Source organism: Lycium barbarum, chromosome 10, assembly GCF_019175385.1.
Source record: "Lycium barbarum isolate Lr01 chromosome 10, ASM1917538v2, whole genome shotgun sequence".
NCBI lineage: Eukaryota > Viridiplantae > Streptophyta > Magnoliopsida > Solanales > Solanaceae > Lycium > Lycium barbarum.
In genome coordinates, this window is record NC_083346.1 from 18,062,220 (window position 1) to 18,083,325 (window position 21,106).

Genomic DNA, 21,106 nt, shown 5'->3' on the forward strand with positions numbered 1-21,106 from the left:
TTTCTGGGTATCCGTGTGCACGTACTTGTTTTTCTGTCTAAGCTTATATGTTTTTCGTGCATCTCAATTTGTTACATGAGTTCGTAATACAGGGATAAAGGAAAGGTGAATGAACAAATAGGAAACATTGAAGAATTTTTATTCAATTTTTTTGATTAGGGGAAAAGGAGGGATATTTTCACTCCTTTTCGAATCACAAAATAGGTTGTCAAAAAGTCTATAGAACTTGATGAGTTAAAACATATTGTCAGAGTCACATAAACTCTCATTTGTTTTTTCCTTCAAGTGATAAATTTATTAAAATAAAGCATCAATATCTTTTTAGTTCAAATTTACATTCTTTTTAGTCCAAATATGAAGCTATGTTTCTGATATTCCTCTCCCTGCGGGGACACAAGTATACTAGTAAAAAATAAACAGTTGCTGATAAAATTATGAAGGTGATATAGACGGCAAAACGAAATAATTATATCCACACATTTAGCTTTCACATACCCATCAGTGTTGAATATTCAGAACCTTAATCCCTAAGTCTGCCTCTTTTAAATGAATAATGTTCCTTTCTTATTTTGTCTGATATATATTCCCTTTCTTTCCTTTCCTACCCCAATAGCTCCCCTCCCCCCTCCATTTTCCCCGTTCAAAGAAAAAGTTAAATGGGTTATATTTAGATGTGTTACAAAATGAGATCTAGATGGCTTGAAGTATATATCGAGCCTGTGTGGATGGGCTTTTGGCTTATGCCATAAGTTGGCTTTTGACTTATTTTTGTTATTTGGCTTAAAAATAAGTGTTCAAAAGTTTTTTTTTTTATCTTACTGAAACATTATAAAAGTGTTTAAAAACTATTTTGACTTAAAAACACCTCAAATAAGCCAATCCAAACAGGCTCATAATAAAAAATAGGGTGCAAAATGGAAGAAACTTCTTGTTTTAGTGTTTAAGTAAATATATAAACCTTGTTGACTGACTTTTTGCTTCGTAACATTGCTATTTAACCACTTGATCCGTTCCATGTCTTATTATACCTTGCTCGAGCTAGTATATTTATTTTTAATCTTTCGTCTTCTCCTCCTATAAAATTAGCCAATAATAGATCTATTGAAGATGACAAAATTAGGGAATCGTATATCCGTCTGGCTATGCTGCACTGTCGTGCAGGTAACTGAGGAGAACAAAGGAAGTAAAGATTGCAAAAAAGGAGATGAAAATAATATTGGAAGCTCTGGGAAAAGTAGAAGAGTTTTGTCCCAAATGTTTGAGGAGAATGGTAAAAATCGTTTGAATACTTGTATTTGGTGCTCGGTAATTCAGGAGTCAGTGGCACCTCACCATGCACAAGAGGAAGAGCATCCTTCATTTGGTTTGTGCCATGTCTTTTTTTCCTTGTTTACGCAAATAACTTTTATGTGTGTGTAATTTTTGTATTTTTTGTAAGTTTATTATGGTATCTCTATGTGACATCCTATGCAACATCGACAAAAGAGATGATGGTATATACGAAAACAGATCTTAGACCTTAGAGGTAGTCTAAAGAAGTAATAGGTCTAAGTCCAAAATGACGGATCATAGCATTAGTGGATAGGTTGTTAAGCCTCTTTGCGTGCAATTTTAGGCGATGGTGAGAAAAACATCAACATTAAACTCTAAGATGATGGTAATTTCACATCTCTAAGATGATGGTAGGATAAGTAAAACTCAGTGGACTTTTGAGTCCCTAAAGAGGGGTTGTATGCAATATCCTAGGTAAATTTCAAATTGTCAAAATACAAGAGAGATGCTGAGTATATAAGAAAACAATTCTTAGATCTTAATGACGCGTTTTAAAGTTCCGCGAATCTGAACTCAAAGCGGACAATATCACTAGTAGGTAGGACTATCACGCTCTTCTTTTTATAATCCTCTTTATCATTATCAAAAGTTTATTATCAAATGAGTGATATGGTTTGATATCTTGAATTTTTACCAATGATTTTTACTGATTTTATTGGATGACTTTACCTTTTAATAAAAATTACAAATGCCTAGTGTTGGGATAGAGGCTAGAGGTTAATTTCTTCGACACAGATTTGGGACAAGTACTTTACAAGAAATTGGAAGGAACACTGTTAACTAGCTTATATTTAAGTGTACCAAGAATAACCCTTGGGCTAATTTGTTGAAATATGTATGGTTTGAAACTATTAAATAAGAACCAAGCACAGATTACTTAAATAAGATGACTGGAGTTTTTGTGCTAATTTTCATAACATTGTCACAACTTGACTAACTTTTCTGTATTTTCTTTTGACAAACTTTGGCAGATATGGGGTTAATGAAGAATGAGAAAGTTGTCTTGGCTTAGCCATTGTCACTGGCTCCTTAAAATTATTGGAGAGGTCGGATGTTTTTATAGATTCAAAATATAAAGAAATAAATGCATCGAGAAAATTAAGGAGATTTAGTATATATTAATATATGATTTATACATAAGAGTGTAATTTCCAGACGATACTAGCTTCGCCCCTGCCTTTCACGTGTTATATGTGGTAGTGATTTATAAGGCTGTGTTTAATTTTTTACTTTCTCGAAGTTGTCTATGATTCCAGTATTAATGTAACGGGTCGGAAGAAACTTATGTAATTGTTACGGTATTGTTATTTTAGTTACAATTTCTCTTTCTGAAAGTTTCTTAGAACTGTAAACTCAACTCTCATAAATAAATGTATAATAAATAACTGTGCTGATCTTAGGTCTAGAACTCGAAATATGAAAATTCTGCCTGATGTTTGTTAGAAACAGAACATATTCTTTGCTTTAGCTTGTGGTATGAAAAACAAAGAAGTACTTATTTTATGGCTGCAGTTCGAATAGTACGAAAAGAAAATAACGGTAACGAAAAAGTCATATCAACCTACTAATATAAGCTTGATAGAGTAGTAACAACCACAAAAAAGAGTAGTAACAACCACAAATTAATACGACAATTAAAGTATAAGAAATAATAAATAGTAACAGAAATCGACAGACAAGAAAATACAAGAGTAATAAATGTCATTAAATTCTAAAAATATTATGGTACAGAATATTTTGTTACATGAAACGAACTTCAGATTTCTTGACAGGAAAAATAAATAAATAAATAAATACATAAATTAAACCTCATCTGACTTGCTAAGAAATACTCCTTTACCACTTTTCTTCAGCGAGTTGTTCCGATAATGTTGTAAAATTAATGTCTTCCCTAACCCTAAGTGCTGCAAACATATTTTTCAATTCAAGAAAACCTAATAATAAAAAGAAACAAGTTAAGGGTATAAAAATAATTTCGTATATTAAAGCTGCAGGTACGTTAAATATATCCCAGCCTCTAATTGATTTCCCTGAATGCAATATTTTAATCAAGAAATTCATAAAGAAAACTGAGAATGTTCCACTTAAAAGTGCCATTACTATTCTCCATAGGAACATTGATGCATGATAGCAAACCCCATGTTCCTCCGTTTTTCCATTTTCCATCTCTTGAATTTAATTGAGAGGAAAATAAATTAAATTGTAAAAAAAAATAATTTAAGAATGAATTTATGAACAAAACCCTAGAAAAATATGAAAGAGGGAGAAGAAAAAAATTGGGACTTAAGAAAGGTGGATGAATAATAGGAGTAATTAGTAGTGAGAGTTTATAATGACTTAGTAATTGAGGACTCTCTAGATCTAATATATTAATGGGAGTAAGGATATTTCGGTTATGTAATCCTATGTGGATTCTAATTCGGAATCATAATTATGGTATAACTTAAATTGTCTTAGTTTTTGTTGTTTGGATCAACATGGATATAAAAAGAGTTTAACTCCTAATTAAATTTTTAGGTCCGATTTGCTCATGGAATAGTTCTTTTACACACTTGCTGGATATTTTCAACAATTAATAAATAAGGGTTAATACATAATATTTCCCCCTAATTTATTCCCATTTTTATACCTTTTTTTTTCTTCATTATTTATAATTGTGTTGTTATCTCTCTGAACGATAATATTCAATATATAATCATGGCGGATCCAGGATTTTTATTCAGGGGTTTCAAAAAACTAACAAAAGCTAAATATAAAAATAATGTTATTCTTGGGAATCGAACCTATAACGATAGAGACAATTTTGAACACCCTAACTATTTGAGGTAACCTTTTGCATTTGTTTAGGGTATTCAAGAGAGAGAGAGAGAGAGTGTGTGTATATATATGAACACAAAAAAATTACCATATATATACACTGTAATTTTTTGCAGAGGAACACCCTCTCCGGATTGTAGATCCGCCCCTATATATAAAACCCTTTTTAGCAACAAAAGCTGGAATATTTAAAGTAGAAACATGCAATGATTTCAAAATTCCTTAAACATTTTCTAAAAAAACTCAAATTCTTTAATAAGCGCAAATTTATAATTAAAAAGCCTAGTTTTACCAAAATTTTAAAAGTTCACCCCTTATGCATAGAAATTTGTTTGGGATTTGATGTTGGACGATTAAATTGAAGAAGATCAATAGTTTTCTTTGTCAAATTTAATTTTCATTTTTTTGTCTGATGGGGTAGTAAATAGTGAAAAATTGAAGATCAGGAGTAGTGAAAGTATTCTATAATTTAAGTGCGTAAGTTAAAATGTGATTTGAAAAAGGCACCACGTATCATATCAGTTGACTTAAGTAACCCGTGTATGGAGTATGAAATACAAACATCAACTTGATCTCGTCGGGGTAGTGATAAATAGTGAAATTGTAATTTCGAGGATAATAGAGATACTCTATAATTTAGGTATTAAACTAAATAATCGGTCAATTGTACATAGCAACAAGAAGTCCCATTAACTATCCAAACCGGAAAGTTGTCAAATTAATAGCCTGGCCAAGCTTTTTTCTCCAAAAGTACTTTTTTTTTTTTTTTTTAAAAAGTGCTTATTTAAATTTTTTTAAAAAAAGTGAGGTATTTGGCCAAACTTTTGGGAAAAAATGAGTACTTTTGGGGAGTAACACAAGCAGTTTTTCATAACCTAAATTTTCCCCATAAGTACTTTTTCGAAAAGCAATTTTGAGAAAATACACTTAAAAGCTTGGCTAAACGCTAATTGCTGCTCAAAAGTATTTTTTAAATTAATTGGTCAAATATAGACCGCTTCACACAAAAAATACTTTTTTAAAAAACACTTTTCAAAAAAAGTAACTTTTAAAATAAGCTAATTTTAAAATTTGGCCAAACAGACTATAAGAGACCCAACTTAGCTAACTTATAAGTAAATCATTTCCTATTTATATAGAGATGTTACGTCATCCAGGTAATGCCTCAGACTTCAAATTACACATAACGAAAAAAGGCCAAATATACCTGTGTACTATTGGAAAAGGGCTAAGTATACCCTTCGTTATATTTTGAGTCCATATATACCCCTACCGTTATACTATTAATTCAAATATACCCTTCATCCGTTAAAGTTATCCAAGTTAGCTATCCAATCCTAAGTGACACCAATATTTGATGAGGTAGATGCCACGAAACATGTCACCTCAGCACCCTTAACCCATTTTACCCTTCCCCTTAATTTGTTCTTTCACCACTAAAACTTTCTTCCCTTCATCCACCATTGGCACCATTTCCACTGCCATCATCATCGTCTTCATCACTAAACGATGTTAGTGTTGCGGGTCCGGCCACCGTCGCAGCAGCCACAGCAACATGGTGGTGGCAGTGGCGACGTTAGTGGTGAAAACCATGTTGTGGAACCCAATAGAGGTGGCAATGACGGTGGAGTCAATGAAATTTTAGCGGTGAAAGACAAATTAAGGGGAGGGGTTAAAATGGGTTAAGGGTGCTCAATGAAATTTTAGTGGTGAAAGAATAAATTAAGGGGAGGGGTAAAATGGGTTAAAGGTGCTGAAGTGACATGCTACGTGGCATCTACCTCATCCAATGTTAGTGTCACTTAGGATTGAATGGCCAATTTGGATAACTTTAACGAAAGAAGGGTATATTTGAATTAATCGTATAACGATAGGGGTATACATGGACCCAAAATATAACGAAGGGTATATTTGATCATTTTTCAATAGTATAGGGATATATTTGGCCCTTTTCCGTACACATAATGTACTAATATATTCCAGGAAGAAACTATTCTTTTATATAGCATTTGATTGTTACTATTTAATCCGCTAAAACCTAGACACTCTAGCTCCTTAAACTTGACAAGTTTTGTAAATTAGACACTCTAATTTAATTAGTGATCATATATACTTTAACTTGATAGAATTGTATCTTAGTTAGATTTCAAAATATAATTTATAATAAAGGTAAGCAAAATAAATGGTCTCTCTGTTTCAGTTTGCTTGTCTAAGTTACTATTTGGATAGTGAAAGGATTTTTTTTTTTTTAATCATAAATTTACAAATATCTTATAATATTGTGAATTGTTAACTATAGTGACTTACAGTATCTTTTAAGTAATTTTTATTTCAAAAAAATTGAAGAGTCTATCTCTGAATTCACTCTGATTATTAATTAGTTTGACCCTCATACTTCGAATTAAGTCAATCAAACTGAAACAGACTAACTACTTAATAATTGTTTTTTAAAGAGAAGTGTGAAATACAAAATGAACAAATAGACAAAAAACAGACGGAATACTAGGAAAAAAATGTGAAACTATCACAAAGACTCATTTAATTATAAAATCAACTTTGTTACTTGACAAAAAATTAATATTATGTGTGAAAGAGTTCTTTTTTATGGAAATTTTACAGCCCATAACTATCTCTAAGACTTATTTATTAGTAATAGCTATTTTTTTTTAATTATATTTGGTAGCTTAATTATTTATCAAATTACCATCTATAACTTATTTTTGTAACTGCAGTGTATTTCCCTAAAAATAAAATACCTCTCTCCCACTTACCCACAATCTTTCTGTTTTTCAAATATTTTTTTCTCACCTATCAAATCTATTTTCTCCCTCACCCCTCTTTCTCTCTTCGTTCCATCTCCTAATCTTTTAAATTGATTTTCTCTCACCTACCAAAGCTATTTTCTCCCTCACCCCTCTTTCTCTCTCTGTTCCATCACATACCCTAAATCTTATTCTCTTACAAATCAGAAGAATCCTACAGTAGTAGCAGCAGGGTCTCCGGATAAGAAGGGTGAAATCTGTTGTCCATATGAGTGAAATCTCATCTTCGTTTCCTAAAGAAGAAATTACTAGTAAGGTTACAAGAAGGGTGAAATCTGCTGTTCATATGAGTGCAAAGGATATGCTAGAGTGCCTTATGTTGAGCAGAAGATCAGCTTCTGATATGGCGATTTCGAAAATGAATAATGGAGCTGCTGTTCAGCTGAAGATGAAGTTGCTAAGAGATGTAGTATTGAAGCTGATTAAAGAAAGCAGAGATGAAAGAGAAGTTGCTGAGAAAATTACAGAGTGAAGCCATGATCGGAGACGGAGTGAAAAAAAAAAAGCTCTAACAACGGTGAAGGACGACGGAGTGAATAAAAGAGCTCTTACAACGGTGAAGGACGACAGAGTGAAGCTTTATTAACTAGTCTAATTGAAAGTTTTTATCTCCGGATAACGTCTTTTTTTTATAGCAATCTGAGACAACTCACTTCTTTTCCATGCGAACACCATTGATGAGAGTTGTGCAACTTCATGCCCACTAAGTGTTTGATAAAATGTTTCAGTATATTTCAGTGTATTTCTGTGTATTAATAAATAGTATATTTAATTTTCAGTATATTTCAGTGTATTTCAGCATATTATTTTGTTGTATTTCGACGTATTTATCTTTTTTTTTTGTGCAAATATAGTGAATGTTCCAAATATAGAGCCTATTTTCACAACACTTTGTTTTCACGACTTTTGTATTTCGCTATATTTCAATGTATTTATGCATTTTGTATTTCTAATTTATGAAACAGTTTCTGACACATTTCATTGTATTCCATTGTATATACGCATACTACAACTTTATATTTCTTAAACAATTAACCATATTTCATTATATTTCAGTGTATATTTTTTTGTATTTGGAAGTTTTTAGATCTTTAGTGGTTTTTGAATTCAAAAAGATTTGATTGTGATAAAAGTTGAGAGAGATTCGTAAGCTTTTATGGAGGAACAACCGTTATGCGTGATTTATGGAAAGTTTTGAATTGAATCCCATAATTTAAAATAATAATAAAAAAAACTATTCCATAAATAGGCCTAATTTTACTCTTCAGTGATTTGTGTGAAATATGATTGATTTAATTCGACTTACTATTTAAAAAGAAAAAGAATATTATGTTCCAAAAATACAGCCTATTTTTTCTCAGATTTAAAAAAAAAAAAAAACATGTTCAAAAAATAGAGCCTAAATTTACTCTAACGTGTTTTATATCTCTCTGTATTTCGCTATATTTCATTGTATTTAAAAAAATACGAGATACAACTGAAATACAGCAAAAAATAGCTACGAATTGTAAATCTTCAACTTGTATCTATAATTAGTTAGAAGCTATTAAAAGATAGCTATTTGTGTAAGTTTTACCTTTTTTATTTCTTCAGCTTTCATATCCAGTCATGGGCTGATGGGAGTAAGTTTTTTTTTTAATAAAATAGTGCGCCACACAGCACATGCGGATTAACAGTAACACCGCAACTGATTCAAATTTTTACTTTCATATATAAACATCAAACTATGATTTGCCCCAACTGCTTGAGCCCAGAGCATGCATGATGAGGTTACCTGCTTTGTAGACAAACTCATTCCGTACCTTACGAGTTCATACAGCTTTTCAACTTCTAACGGAAAGTATAGCTTCGATTCCCCGAAGCTGGAAAAGCTTGACGCCTTCTACCTTGCTGGAACTCTGAGGTCCCTTCTATCTTTGGTGGCTGACCTACGACTAAATCCTCCTTCTTACCAGTCATACTCCTACGAGATTCATCACCTTCTCTTTCCGGCTGTTGTTTACCTGGATCTTCTCCAAATACCCCTTGCTTCCTTGCTGCTTCATAGTCAAAAGGCTGAACCTTCAACTGACCTTCATGGGCTTGTAGTTTCTCAGCAAGCTTCGCCTTACTTTTTTTATTTATCGAATGGAAACGCTTGTTGAAGCTAGAGGAGAGATTAGACAAGGCCATATTCTCATCCCCTTCATCCATCTCCTCAGCAAAAACTGCATTTTTGGTTTCCCCACACTCAGGCTGATTGTTAGTAGCTTCTGAATCATCTGTGACTAGTTCCTCAAGATATGAATCATCGTCCAGTAAGATAACATCTTCTAACTTTGAAGTAGCTACCGGCATGGCAAAGGAGTTTTCCTGTTCTCTGGTTGATAGCTCACCTTTTACTGATTCCCCATCATCTGAATCAGTCTCCAGGGCTATAACGTCTAACTTGGAATTAGTAACAACAGGTTCCCCTCTATGGTTAATTTCCAATGGTTTAGAAGGGCCTATTGCAGCTTGCTGTATCTGCTCAATCCTACCTGAAAATGCATGGAATGGAAGGCTCACCGAAGACTTGCTCTGCTGCACTCGGATCTCTTCCGGCTCTTTTTTATCAGGATGCAGCTTCCTCTTTGCTGTACTCCCTAGTAACATCCCAAGACCACGGCAGGGCTTCTTAATTGCCTGAAGAGTTACTTCCACCTGTCCCAAAGAAGTAGCTTTTAAATCACCATATTCATTACGACGTTCAGAGGTGTCACCAGGTCCACTAAAACCAACTTTGGTGACAGCACTTTCTGGTTTCAGACATTTGTTTTGTTGCTGTATTGAACCTAGAATGTGTTTAAAGACACTAGCATCAGATGAACTACAGACATTTGAAGTTTCTGTCCCTGTTGTTGGTTTCGGTGGCTCAGAAATTTCAACCAACATTTCAGCACCCTCAGTAGCCACAATGTTTTCTTCAGCTGGTAATTCTAAGCGCCTTTCCATCAGATGTTCCACAGCTGCTTCATATGCAGCGGAATTTTGAACAGAGTACCTAATGATGCTGACAACAGCACCAAGATTACGCTCAACATACGGATGCCTTGATTTCATTGATCGCTTTAATTTGTTTGTGGTAAGAGGCATCTGCTTAGCAATTTCAATAAGTGTTTTGTTTGGCAAAACATAGCCAGTACTTTCATCTTCTGCTCGGGCAATAACATCCCTCCACCCGTGTAGCCCAGCAACAACTGCAAGCTGCTGCGCATTGAAGCCAGCTCCCTGTAATCCATATATGTGCTGATATGAGCTATCAGTCAAAAGTTCTTTTTCATACAGCTGCATGCATATATCACAACTGCGCTTGTACACCTCTATTAGAGGAGCATCAGGAGATCCATTGTCAGCAGATGAAGAGAGCAATTCCATCCTCATAACATCATAAATGTACAAGAGATAGTGCGTATCTTCTCTAGCATATCTCATCATCTCTGCAGGAAGTGGGCGTAATCTCCAATCTGCATTCTGATATTCTTTGTTTGCTGTAACTCCACAAAAATGTTGTAGCAGGTACTCCAGACTGTTTCTTTCCAGTTTCAAAACCCTTGAGGCCTGGCCAGTGTCGAACAAATTGCAGACATATATGCCAAAGTCACGTTGAAGCCACACAATATCTCGATCAGCACCATGCATCACCTTTTTCTTCCTGTGGTCCTTAAAAATATCTCTCAGATGTGGGCCAATGTGAACACGAAGCTTCAGAGTGTCAACAACAAAATCTTCAGTTCTAGTGGATATTTGCATCAAGCATGTCAATCCTTGAAACGATCTATATTGATTATGCTCCAAATCAACCGCAAACTCATCCACAGCACGTAACTTGGTTGCTAACTGCTTCAGATCTTTGACCTCTTCCACAAGCTTGAATGAAGTAATCTCTAATGGAGGAGGTTTGACAGGCTCAATGATGCCAGCACTCTCAACAAAGTTTGAGGGAGCCAACTTCTCCAGAGGATGCACAAATCTGGAACCATCGTCAGTCCTCTGCAACCAAACATGCTCAAATGGCTGGTTCGTATTGTTAACAATTATTTTATACACGTCCTGAGGCCTGGGGATGGTGGGTATATGAAAGGGAACCTTTGGCTTCCCTTTGGTAGCCACTTTCACCCCCTCCGCCTTATCTTCAGTCTTGTCTACTTTCCTATTCTTCTTTCGACAAACCAATTGAAACCCCCCGCTTTCAGAATCCTCCTCTTCCTCCATCTTCACTCCACTCTCCTCTTCTTTCTTTCTCAACAGCCTAAACTCATCCAATGACAACGCCAGTTTCTCCAAAACGTCGTCATTTATGTTCACCAGCCATTCTCCGCTCTCCTCCTCATCTGGATCCTCCGGATACGATATGGACTTTCCCCATAATTCCGACAATGCCCCCACTTTCTCCAAGATTTCCTTGGATTTCTTGTCTATTTCTGAAATGGGCGTCCTGAATTCGCTGAAATTGTTGTAGAAATGGAAGTCTCTATCGCTGGGCATTCCTCTTAAAGAACCACAGAGTTTTGCAACCGTACATGGCAACGGACCACTTGTGACTTTGTGTAACGTATCCTCCGCGTTTCTGGACATACCTTCAGATGAATCCATCTCCATTTATGGCCTTTAACACATTTATAAAACAATACCTTTTTCCTTTTCAAGCTGTAGGATTCACTATTGATGACAAAGAGGGGTTTTTGGCTTTAGGGTTTAAGTGTATCTATGTGTGTGTATGTGTATCCAATTGGACACCTTAAAACTATTCAGGTGCTGCACTAGTTTTACTACATTAGGGTTCCGATGGGAGTAAGTTTTGTTTTATTTCTGAACCTGCTATTTTTTTAACGGAAAAGGGCCAAAATTACCCCTGAACTTTGAGAAATAGTTCATTCATACCCTTCGTTATACTTTAGGATCAATTATACTTTTACCGTTATACTATAAGCTCAATTATACTTTTATGTCTAACAGTTGTCACGTGGCATTATCCTAACCCTTCAAAATTGTTTTCCCCTCAAATAATTTTTTACCCACTAAAATAACCCAACCCGACCTGAATTTTTTTTCCAGTCAAGGGGTAATGGGTTGGGTCCGTATCACTTTGGCTGGAAAAAAAAAATCGGGTCGGGTTGGGTTATTTTAGTGGATAAAAAATTATTTGAGGGGAAAATAATTTTGAAGGGCTGGGATGATGCCACGTGACAGCTGTTAGACATAAGGGTATAATTGACCCCATAATATAACGATAAGGGTATAATTGGCCCTAAAGTATAACGAAGGATATGAATAAACTATTTCCCAGAGTTCAGGGATAAGTTTGGCCCTTTTCCGTTTTTTTAAACTACCACGTATGTGCCTAGGCGCGGACAAAATATGTGAAACTACTTACGGAAAAGGCTCAAATATGCCATCGAACTATCAGAAATGGCTCATTTATGCCACTCGTTGAAAGTTTGGCTCAAATATGCCACTGCCGTTACCTTTTTGGCTCATTCATGCCATTATTCACTAACGGTGGTTTTAAAATACCAGATATGCCACGTGGCAAAAATTTATTGGTCCACGTCACTTAAATGAAAACCAGCCAAAATAAATCCTAATTAAACCAACGGAAAAGGCTCAAATATGCCATCGAATTATCAGAAATGGCTCATTTATGCCACTCGTTGAAAGTTTGGCTCAAATATGCCACTGCCGTTACCTTTTTGACACTCAAATAATAATAATAATAATAATAATAATAATAATAATAATACAAAATTCAGTTAGAATACTTTTTTTTTACAACCATGGTGTCCGGCCAGATGGAAAGAAATCACCTAGTATTTTTGCCTTTGCTAAAATTTGAACCTGAGATCTCATGCTTCATTGACCACTAGACTGACACGCTTGAGTGCCACTTAGAATGCATTTTATCTTCAATCATTTCGTCAGCCTTATTACTTCAAATTTGCTTTTTGACAAATCAACATTGACGAGATTACAATTATGTTATATTGCTCAAATATATCTATGAACGATATATATAAGGTAATTAAAATTTTACTTGATTTTAAACTCCTAAATTTAGTACTTCATATATATAGTCAGGCCTCTCTATAATATCATCTTTATATAACAACTCACTATAAATATCAATTTATTATCGAATTCAAATTTTATGTTATATTTTTCACTCTATAATAACTTTTTACCTACGGAAAAAGGTTTAAAAAATGTTCTTAACACATTAGAAATGACTCAAAATGTCCTCCTTTTATTTATTGGATCAAATTTGCCCTATCTTCCACCGATCAAAAATGTCCTTATATGTATTCGAAATGACTCAAAAATGTCCTTCTTCGGTTATATGACATTCAAAAATGATTCAATCATATGATTTTTTTTTATTTTTTTTTTTTGAAAAAGTAAACAACCAGTATAACGTAATTTGAAAATAACAAGGCACAAAGTGACTCTAAAAATTCGTCGTAACTGGAAAATGTAGAAGTTTGTCAACAATTATTTGTTTGAACGATTATTTTATAGTGCTTTAATTTGGACACGGCCAACAATGATGAAGGTGCAAACAGTTGAGCTATTTGAGCAGTGGCATAAATAAGCGGAGTGTCAAAAAGGTAACGGCAGTGGCATATTTGAGCCAAACTTTCAACGAGTGGCATAAATGAGCCATTTCTGATAGTTCGATGGCATATTTAAGCCTTTTCCGTTGGTTTAATTAGAATTTATTTTGGCTGGTTTTCATTTAAGTGACGTGGACCAATAAATTTTTGCCACGTGGCATATCTGGTATTTTAAAACCACCGTTAGTGAATAATGGCATGGATGAGCCAAAAAGGTAACGGCAGTGACATATTTGAGCCAAACTTTCAACGAGTGGCATAAATGAGCCATTAATTATGGAAGCAACTTTGGTACTTTGCATAATATTAATTTTATGTGTCAAAAAAGTCTCAACTTTCATATCCAGTCATGACAGCAAGTTGTTTTTAATTTGTGGTATTTACTAGGACAGTCAAAGATGTTTTTTTAATCATAATTTTTCAAATATTTTCTGAATATTTTAAATTATTAACTTATATTATTTTTTATGTAATTTCTAAATATGTAAATTTTATTTCAAAAATTTGATGATTCAATATCCGAATTCACACTGAGCATTAACTAATTTGACCCTCGTACTCTAAATCAAGTCAAACAACTTAGAAACAGAGGACATACTTAATTAATGTTTTCTATGTGAGATGAACAACTAGAAGAGAATAGAGGGAATACTAGAAACAAAAAATATGTGAAACTATTACATATAACACCGATTAATTAGAAAATCAACTTTGATACTTTGCACAAAATTAATTTTTATGTGTCAGAGAGTTTGATTTTAATTGTGAACCTGCTGCATTATTCAAGATCATATCCAGTCATTGGAGTAATAAGTTTGATTTTAATTGTGAACCTGCTGCATTATTCCTTTGTACCACGTAACTAAGCCTAACACTTGCCATCTGGCGGCCTACTCCACTGCAGTGCCTAGGCGCAGACAACATATTTGGAGCACTACTATACTCTACTCTCTGCAGAAAACAGCCAAAAGCGAAATCCTTTTATGGCACGGAAAATAACATTTTGTATTCATTTCGTTTTATATTAAGTTTGTTGAAGCTGAAATCCATGATGTTGTCTAGTATTTGAAGGCTTATTAGCATGGTTTCATATCGTCAAAGTAGCTCTTCAATGGCAACACGAAACACCATTTACTAATGCAACACTTCCATATTTTTTGCTGTCAGTATCTTCTCTTTTACTCTCATTTTTCTTATTTATTTTTTCCCCATCAGGTTGTAAAACTTTTGTACGTATTTCTTGAGGATTCCGTTAAAGTTTGTTCGTAATAGTGAATGTTTAGAACTCGGTTGAAGGATCTACCATTTTGTTACTATGTGTTTCTATCCTTCTATTATTTTTTCTGTGTTCAAACGTTACTTTCATTTTAAGTCCAGAAGATCAACTGTTTTGTTGTAGTTGAACTGCTTGTTATACGGATGAAATACAGACTCTGTTATACTTTACACGGAAAGAAGAATTTCTAAAACAAAATGAAATATTCATGTTTTTCTCTTTGGATTAGGGGTGTGTTTGGTATGGAGGAAAACATATACTCCCTCTGTTTCAATTTATGTGAACTCATTTCACTGGGCACGACATTTAAGAAAGAGCGAATACTTTTGAAACTTGTGGTTCAAAATAAGGCTTCAATATTTGTGTAGCTGTAAATCATTTCATAAAGTGAATTTGTGAATTTCTTGAGCCGAGGGTCTCCCGGAATCAGCCTCCCTACCTAAGGCAGGGGCAAGGCCTGCGTACAATCTATCCTCCCTAGACCCCACATTATGGGACTCACTGGGTATGTTGTTGTTGTTGTTGTTTCCAAAGTAGGAAAGAGGTCATTCATTTTGGCATGGACTAAAAAGGAAATAGGTTCACATAAATTGAAATAGAGGGAGTAGTTTCAAATTTTCCCATGTTTTGGTTGGCCAAATTGCTGTGGAAAACATTTTTCTCTAGGAATATGAGTTCCTTAAAAATGAGGAAAATGACTTCGCTAATGGAAGTAAAGAAAACAAGTTCCATAGGTAATATTTCAAGTTTAATGTCTCCTCTCCACCCACGCCCCGCCACCCCCGGATCCCCACTCCCACCTCATACTACCCCCAAAGGTGTTCTGCTAAATTACATATAAATGCTCTTAAGGTATTATCTTTTTGCTTACTTACCAAACACTAGAAAATAAGTAAGAAATCCACTTGTTTTCCATGAAAACATTTTCCGTCATACCAAACACAACCTAGATCTGTGATTTGGCACTTCAGAGTTCAGAGTGTAAATTTTCACTAGTGTGTAGTTTTCTTTTTGAATTTGTACTGGCACTTGGGGGGTGAAGTTTGAAAAAAGTAGTTTTTTGTTTTCAAAGTAAAAAATGCTATCTGGAAATTGGAGTTGTGTTTGGCCATGAATACAAATTGGAGTTGTTTTTTAATTTTTCTGACTGATTTGGAGTGAAAAAAAGCGAAAACAAGTTTTTGGTGTTTTTCAAATTCCGGAATTTTACGGCCAAACATGATTTCCGGAATTCAACTTCGGAAAAAAGTAATAAATATTCATGGGCAAATGGCCACTTGAAGTAGGTGATGGAACACCTATAGATGGAAGAAATTGAGTTCGGAAGAGCTTATATTTGTACTCAATGATTGCAGCAATTTCTTTTTTTCTTTTTTTGGATGAAGTAACAAGATTTCATTAAAAGTAACAAGATTTCATTAAAAGCATCAAGCAAATGAATAGGCAAAAATACAAAGAGAAAGATTGATATCTGCTCGTGTACAAAATGCTAAGCTAATATTAGTGAGTCGACACTATCCAGGAAATGTTCAATAGTAGTTACAGGGGCCTGAATGGATTAAAAAAACGAGGGGCATACCTGCTTCTGTGGCCAATAGGTTGGACAAACTTAGAAGTGAATTCTTTTGGCAAGGGAATAGAGAACGTAGAATCTCTAATGTGGTGAAATAGGATATAGTCATCTGGGGGTCTTGGCGTGAAGAGTCTGAAGATCCAAAGCAGCAGTTTGCTCAGAAATGGCTTTGGAGATTCAGCCAAGAGGATGAGGCTCTATGGAGATATATCATTACTGTGAAGCATGGTCTCCTTGACCCCTCGATTACCAAACAAGTTAAGCTAAATTGCCCTTGTGGCATCTGGAAGCATATTAGAGCTCTTTGGCATACCTTTCAATCCAACACTTCACTTTTAGTTGGAAACGGTAGGAAGATTAAATTTTGGCAGGATGTGTGGTTGGGTGATTCACCTCTAAGAGTGCAGTTTCCTTCTCTCTTCGATGCTGCTTAGTCCCAGGAATCAACAATCTCAGATTATTGGTCTAAACAGGGTTGGAATCTCAATTTTAGACGAAGTTTCAATGATTGGGAAGTGGACACTGTGTCGTCACTACTGCTACAGTTCCATAACAGCATGCCTGCTTCTTCCACACCAGATTCTCTTATGTTGGAAGGGTGATGCAAAAGGGAAATTCACAGTCAAGCATGCTATAAACATCAAAATGTCATATCTGCCGGCATCTCTTTTTGGCCATGGAAGTGTATTTGGAGAAACAAAGCACCCTTGAAGGTGGAATGTTTTACTTGGCTGGCTGCTCGAGGTCGAGGAGCATGTTAACACATGAAAACCTCCCAAAGAGAGGGCTCCATATCTGCAGCAGATGCTCTCTTTGTGAAAGGCAAAAATGAGGACATTAATCACCTCTTCATCCACTGTCCATTCACCAAGCAGACTTAGGACTTTATACTTACCATCATAGGAGAAATTTGGGTAATGACAAGGACTTCAATGGAGCTACTGCAAAGCTGGTTCTTCAAAGGGTTGGGAAAGGCAAAAGTGGAAACCTGGAACTCAATCCCCTCCGCTATTTGGTGGTCCATTTGGAAAGAAAGGAATGCAAAAAATTTTAAAGCAAAACTGAATCTGTAATTAGCACTAAGTACAAATGCATCTCTTTACTGTTTTTTTGGTGTAACATGGCTATTGCAAATGATTTAGATGTTATGATAGATTTTTTGGGCTCTTTACACTTAACGCACTGATGATCTCCTACCTCTGTATATACGTTTACAACACTTTCTTGTTGCTGCATTTTCAACGAAGTAAGCTCTAACAATAAAAATATAAAAATAAAGAGGGGTATGTTCATATTCCTCTTATATCTCACAACCCTCTTTTATGTCTATTGAACCAACTTATAATAGTGAAGATGTCAACTTAATTGCTTCTTGAAATGTATATGTGGCTATATTCATGCAGCATTTGATGTGCTGCAAGTATACTCTAACGATTTGGAGAAATATGTTTTTCTAGGTGACGAGCTACTTTTAGCCTGCTAACAATTATGTACTTTTGAGTGCTACATGAGAAATGCATTTTTCTTGCTGTAAAGTACTTCAGCATGCTACTGATTTTATTCTTTTTAAGTCCTAAACTTGCAGGTTTGTATTAAGGCCAGAACACAAGAGAGAGTTGCTGCATTTTAGCTCTTTCAAATAGTGTTTAAGCTGCTAGAGGCCAACGTTGAACCTGATAAAGATGATGCGTGGTGAGAATATGGATTCAAATGCTGATTTTCACATACAAGATGAGGCTGAAAGGCTGCTTAAAGAGATTGAACTGGTGATGAAGAATGTTGAGAACTCTGAGTTGTATGCTGGAATGCGCTTGGATCTCAAACGGAATGAAACAATTCAAAAATATTTCTTTCGCCTATTAGGCTCGCATTCACATGTTCAGGTGGTAATCTACGGTTTGGGAAGCCTCGAATACAGTTTTCATTCACAGTTTCAGCTTGCTGTAGTTCTCCTACTAAAACGAGATTTTCCCAACTGGATTGGCAATATAGAAATATACGATCCCGGCATGTCTCCCGCTGATATTATAGTTTTCAAGGAACTAGGTCTTGAGGTTCTCACCATTGATGAAAATTGTAAGAGGAGAGCTCAGATACCAACAATTTTCTACATGCCAAATCTTTATTATTATCTTATTGGCAACCTATTGGGAGCAAACTGGTCTTCATCTTGTCTTAACCAAATTTTTCTGCTGACAAACTCATTTCGCGATACGTTGACCAATTTGCCACAATGTTGTCGAATTGTAGAAACAAGGCTACGCTTAGAGAGAATTCTTGACTTCACAACAGAGATTGGCATAAAAACTAGTGACAATCAGATGTATCATAATTTGTTCTCAGGATTTGCCTGGCATTTCTTTGATGTGGATCCCAACATTGACATTGACAAACCGGGATGTTACTGGTTGGATATCCAAAGGTACTTATCTGTAAGACTAGATACTGAACTTTCCATTTATTATCGTATACAGGTCTCTGTTGTTGCTCTGTTGATTTTGGGAAAAAAAGGTGCTGCCAGTTAGCATATAATTGAAGTCATTAGCCCTTTACTTTCTGTATGCCTATGATTGTTCCATTTCTTTCTCCTCGTGTTAAGATGTGTTGTACACATCTGATTGATTTAACTAGTTGGAGCATCTATTGTTGGTTGGATTATGCAGAGTACTTCGAAATTATTTGCTTACAGGAAATTATAGAGTTGGTAGAGGTGAGTTGAACTTTTAACTTTTGTGTCACAGGTATCTTGAAGAAGAATTTGAGGAAGATATGCAAAGCGATATGAATAGTAAGCAATTTGCAGAAATTTTGGGTAATCATCGTGGGCCTCGTCGTTTAAGATGCAACACGGTTCCTCCTCCTCCGGGTTGGATTAAGTTAAACATCTATGGTATTGGTAAAAAGGGTGATCGGCCAGGACGATATGGTGGCATCTCCAAGATGAAACTGGAATGTATTTAGATAGGTATCGGTGTGACATTGATGCTGAAGACAATGTGATTGCTGGACTAGAGGCCTTGAGGCTTGGGTTGGTCAGATGCGTGGAAGGAAAGTTGAATGCACAGAAGTTGATTGTGGAGTCGGATAATGTTATACTAGTCCAATATGTTAATGGTTGCCCTGAGCCAAATGAAATAACTATGTCTAGGTTGAGGGAAATTTTTGACTTGCTGAAACGTATAACTTGTGCAGTTTACCATACCTACGAAGAAGCCAATGAAGCTACTAGGGACTGGGCTCTGAGAGATTAATGTCCCAATAGTGCTTGGATAGCTTTGTTTTTGACTCAAGGGGTAAGGTGAATCTTTCTAGGTTGAACTAAGATTTCAAATCCAATTTGCATTTTATGGCAAATGATTTTTTTATCAAGTTTGTCAAAGGTTGGACAGACATGAAAAATAGATGTTAGGTTTTCAGGATAATTTACTTGTTAGCCTTTGCTGAATCGTGCTTTTGAATGATTAGGATAACATACTTGTCTGTTTTTAGTGTATTTTCTACATAACTGCTTCTGTGTTTTAGGTGTTAAGAATTTTGTATGATTGGAAAGTTGGCATGGATTTAGGAAAGATTTAGAAGAAAGTATTTAGGGGCTATATTTTCTTCTATGGATTATAATTTACATGTTTGAAAATTGCATAAACTCTTTTAATAGTTTCACTGTCCATACTGTGATTAACTTTTCGAATATAGCGCATCAGTAGCATTATTATTGATGTTCTGTGATTCTACTTTATTTAATAGGGTAACACTGTAGCTTCATTGTCCAACAACCTGAAATATGTAATAGGGTAACACTGTAACTTCAACTTTAGAAGTACCAGTTATCATTGGTTCACTTGTGCTATACCTAGTTGAAGCAGTAGCTTCTGAAACTTGTATTCTTGGCATGATAAGTTTCATTTATCCTGCTTGGATTGTGATCACTCTTACTCATTTTTTACCCCCATGTAACCAAATCTGTTCAGCTTTCGCGGTTTGATCCCATTTCTTTTTCTTGGTCTTAATGGACAAAAATCATCTTTCCACACTCTCATCGACGTACCATTAGAACTGCACCATCTAACACCTCTACATAAGAGATCACAACCCCACAAAATACTCTTCCAAACCCAGATGTAGTAGAACTATGTGATTGTGTTTACAAGAAAGATTCATTTGGAAATACTTCTTAAGAACTTGAAAAAGAACAAGTCAGACTCTTAAATAATTCGTTAAGGTAGTTTAACCAAAAGAGCTTATTAAAGCTTTTAAATCCGGAAATCGTAACCCACCTCTGAACTTAGGTTCACAGAGCTTATCCTACTTTTTATTATGCATCTCTCTCTTATCATCAATGTGATTCCCATAAAAAAAAAAAAAAGAGAACAAACATGTAATCTCCTACTTGTAAAACAGACTCTAAACAACATCCCCTATGTATAATCAGCTGTTAACTCACTTAACTTTTTTCTCATTCACCTATTGTGTGAATGGCGAACCTCTTTTGATCACATAGTCAACGGACGAAATAAGGGTCGTCAAAGTCTTAAAATGCCTCGACAAAGATAAAGAAAAAAAAAGTTTAAAAATGTCGAAAGATTCAATAATTCTGAGTATGATACATGTCTCTCAACGCGAAAAAGATACAGATTGTGTAGGAACCAAAAATTCTTTA

At 35.0% G+C, this 21,106-nt stretch overlaps 2 protein-coding genes across 3 annotated transcripts; one reads left to right on the plus strand and one right to left on the minus strand.

Annotated features, from left to right (window-relative positions):
• Window positions 1-8,659: 8,659 nt before the first annotated feature.
• LOC132614462 (protein RRP6-like 2) lies at window positions 8,660-11,771 on the minus strand. The gene has a single exon (XM_060328914.1). It carries the CDS (start codon window positions 11,589-11,591, stop codon window positions 8,802-8,804), a length of 2,790 nt encoding a protein of 929 aa, XP_060184897.1. The 5' UTR covers window positions 11,592-11,771; the 3' UTR covers window positions 8,660-8,801.
• Window positions 11,772-14,549: 2,778 nt separating this feature from the next.
• Window positions 14,550-19,954, plus strand: LOC132614995 (protein SENSITIVITY TO RED LIGHT REDUCED 1-like). 2 transcript variants are annotated; one of them, XM_060329549.1, is made up of 3 exons: window positions 14,550-14,762; window positions 18,021-18,871; window positions 19,191-19,954. In XM_060329549.1, the coding sequence occupies exons 2-3, from the start codon at window positions 18,132-18,134 to the stop codon at window positions 19,408-19,410; spliced, it is 960 nt and encodes a 319-aa protein (XP_060185532.1). In that variant the 5' UTR covers window positions 14,550-14,762; window positions 18,021-18,131; the 3' UTR covers window positions 19,411-19,954. The 2 variants fall into 2 exon arrangements, with proteins under 2 accessions (XP_060185532.1, XP_060185533.1); XM_060329550.1 differs by having other exon boundaries at window positions 18,035-18,871.
• Window positions 19,955-21,106: the final 1,152 nt, after the last annotated feature.